At 43.3% G+C, this 2760-nt stretch overlaps 1 protein-coding gene across 1 annotated transcript in view; it reads right to left on the bottom strand.

Moving 5' to 3' along the window:
* Window positions 1-627: 627 nt before the first annotated feature.
* The window catches only part of LOC149097484 (uncharacterized), a 3032-nt gene continuing 899 nt past the window's right edge, over window positions 628-2760 (bottom strand). The window contains exons 1-2 of the mRNA XM_089279456.1: window positions 2479-2760; window positions 628-760 (exon numbers count right to left, since the gene is read on the bottom strand). The exon at window positions 2479-2760 is cut by the window's right edge and continues 899 nt beyond it. Of these exons, the coding sequence (XP_089135582.1) occupies window positions 2520-2760 (241 nt within the window). The 3' untranslated portion in view covers window positions 628-760; window positions 2479-2519. The remainder of the gene's footprint in view (window positions 761-2478) is intronic.

The raw sequence follows: 2760 nt of genomic DNA, 5'->3' as shown, positions 1-2760 counted from the left end.
TCAGTGGTGTTTCAATGGTAAATACACATGTGTTTGCAGTTAAATTCATTGAGGTCAGATTAAGCGCCTTCAGCGTCTGTACTCTCTGGCCAGACAAGAGGGCAAGCAACATGGTAAGCTTCCAGGACAGATCTCTCAGACTTAAATCCACTCCAAGAGTCCAGGTGGCAAGTACCTTTAGGACAGAGTTTACATCCCATATTTCTTTGCATCGTGGGAGGGCAGGCCTACTTTCGAAAACGCCTTTCACAAACCTGGTAACGAGTGGATGGCTGCCAAAATGAACACTCCCAGGAAGCACAATAATAGAGGACAGCGCACTACGTGCAGTGTTAATACAGCTGTATCCCACACCAGTAGCAAAGAGGTCTCCAAGGAAATTTATGCCATCCTGTAAAGTGGCCTAAAGGGGATTAATTTTCCGTCGACAGCAGAATGATTCCCACTTCTTGTAGTAAGTTTGGTACTGGGTTGTGGTGCCCTGTCTCCAGGACTGCATAATGATTCTGGAAGCTGCTGTCGAAATTCCTTGGCTTTCAAGGGATCTCCAGACAAGTGGCACATCAGCAGCTCCAGTTTTGGATACAGAGGGTGAATCTTTTCTGGACTGCTCGGAAGAAACAGCAGTTTCTTTCTTTTGGGTAGTAGTACTGGATTGTCGATCAGCATTCTCATCAAGACAGGCCACCACGTTTGGGTTGGCCATTTTGGCATAATGATAATTCCTTGAACTTTCTCCTGTTGGAACTTCTGTAATACTCTGGAGATAAGAGAAAATGGAGGGAACATGTAAGGCACATATTGCTTCCATGATAAATGAAATGCATCAATTGCCACAGCCCCTGGGTCAGGATGCCAGGATACATAGGGCTGAAGCTGGTGGTTTATTCTGGAAGCAAATAAGTCAATGTTGGGCTCAACCTTTGCTGCATTGATGCAGTCCCTGAAAATAGTTCTGTCTAGTGTCCACTCAAGTTGCGAGTGAGACCGTCTAGATTGTCTATCAGCTTCCACATTCTCTACACCAGGGATATGGACAGCTGTCAGCCAAATATTTCTTTGGGCACACCATAACCAAATTTCTTTGGCTAGGTCATTTCTTTTTTCAGAGCTACTAGTACCCATATGGTTAATATCAGACAGGGCAGTCATATTATCCACCATGACCTTCACATGCTGCCCATTAATGATAGGTGAAAAAGATTTAAGAGCCAAGTATATGGCTAGGAGCTCTAAATAGTTTATGTGGTTTCTGGCTTCCTCTACAGTCCAATGTCCACCTGTACTGGTATCGTTTAGGGCGCAGCCCCAGCCAGTGGATGAGGCATCAGTTGACATGACAACAGTAGGCTCACCATGACTAATGACATTGTAACTGGCTTCAAGGTGTGTGTTCCACCACAATAATTCTGTACCAGCTTTGTCTGATACTACCATACAAGCATCATAATCACCCTTGCTATATCTTAAAGCAAGAGTTTTCTCCCTCTCTAACTGACAGAAATAGAGCGGGCCATACATGACACCTGGGAAACTAGATACCATATACCCAAGGGCCCTTGAAACCTCCTGTATAGTGGTTTCTTTGGCCTTGATAAGCTTGGTACAAATTGATTTGAGCTTGTCGACTTTTTCATTGGTCAAATAAATTTTCATCTGGACTGAGTCCAAGACAAACCCCAAAAATAATAAGTTTTGTGAAGGGATAAAAACTGACTTTTGAGGGTGAATAATGAAACCCAATGAAAGGAACATTTTCACAGTGTCTAGAACATTAGCTAGGCATTCCTCATAACTTCCACCTTGTAGGTACGAGTCATCAATATACGGTGAGTTTATATGCCCAAGTTGTCTCAAAACAGAGTAGGCTGGCTTCTTTAGTTTAGTAAACTTCCTTGGGCAGAAAGCTAAACCATTAGGAAAACAGGTAAACTGATACAATTTGCCACCCCATTCAAACTTAAGGTACTTCTGGTCTGAAACCGCAATAGGTACGCAGTAATATGCGTCCTTGAGGTCAACAGAGGCCATATAGCAGTTAGGGGTAATAAGACTTATTACACTTTGAAGGGTATCCATTTTAAAGTGGTTGTATTGCACATGCTTATTCAGGTTTTTAAGGTTCAGGATCATTCGGTGAGAGCCATATTTTTTGGGTCGCACAAAAACAGAAGAGATAAACTCCCCTGGTTCATGACTGGTTTCAACAACAACTGCCTTCTGAAGCAAGCTTGCAACCTCTTTGGAAATAATAGCATTTTCTTCTACACTAAAACATTTCACTGCAGGGGGGCGTGTTTGGCAAGGCTTAGTGTCAAATTCAATGTATTGTCCTGACACCATTTGAAGAATCTCAGTGTCTGAGGTGATTCTTTGCCAACAATGGACAAATTGTGCCAGCCTACCGCTTTTGAAGCAACTTGTTTGGGCAACAAGGTAAGCCATGAGTGTAGGAATAAAGCCTTCAAATTGGGTTACATGTAACATGTGGAGCTTGGACATGATGTCATCGGCAGTATTTATTTCTTGCTGGTTTCCTCCTTTTTCTTCCAGGTTTTCTGGGGCTTCCACCTGGACTGGAAATGGCCCTTGCCTAAAAAAGGCTGGTCCTGTTTCTGGCGATAAGGAGGTTTGGTGAAAGATTTATTAGTGCTATTGTGCACTGCCGTGTGACTAATTCGGTTTGAGGCTCGAATTGCAGTAAGCTGCGACTGAAGCTCGTCGCCAAATAACAAGTTGGTAACCGGCGTTTGCGAAGAA

The sequence above is a fragment of the Orbicella faveolata genome, unplaced genomic scaffold, assembly GCF_042242905.1.
Source record: "Orbicella faveolata isolate gen_17 unplaced genomic scaffold, um_ofav_v1 contig_47, whole genome shotgun sequence".
Classification (NCBI taxonomy): Eukaryota; Metazoa; Cnidaria; class Anthozoa; order Scleractinia; family Merulinidae; genus Orbicella; species Orbicella faveolata.
The sequence above is the reverse complement of the archived record's forward strand: the minus strand, read 5'-3'. Positions and strand labels throughout refer to the sequence as shown.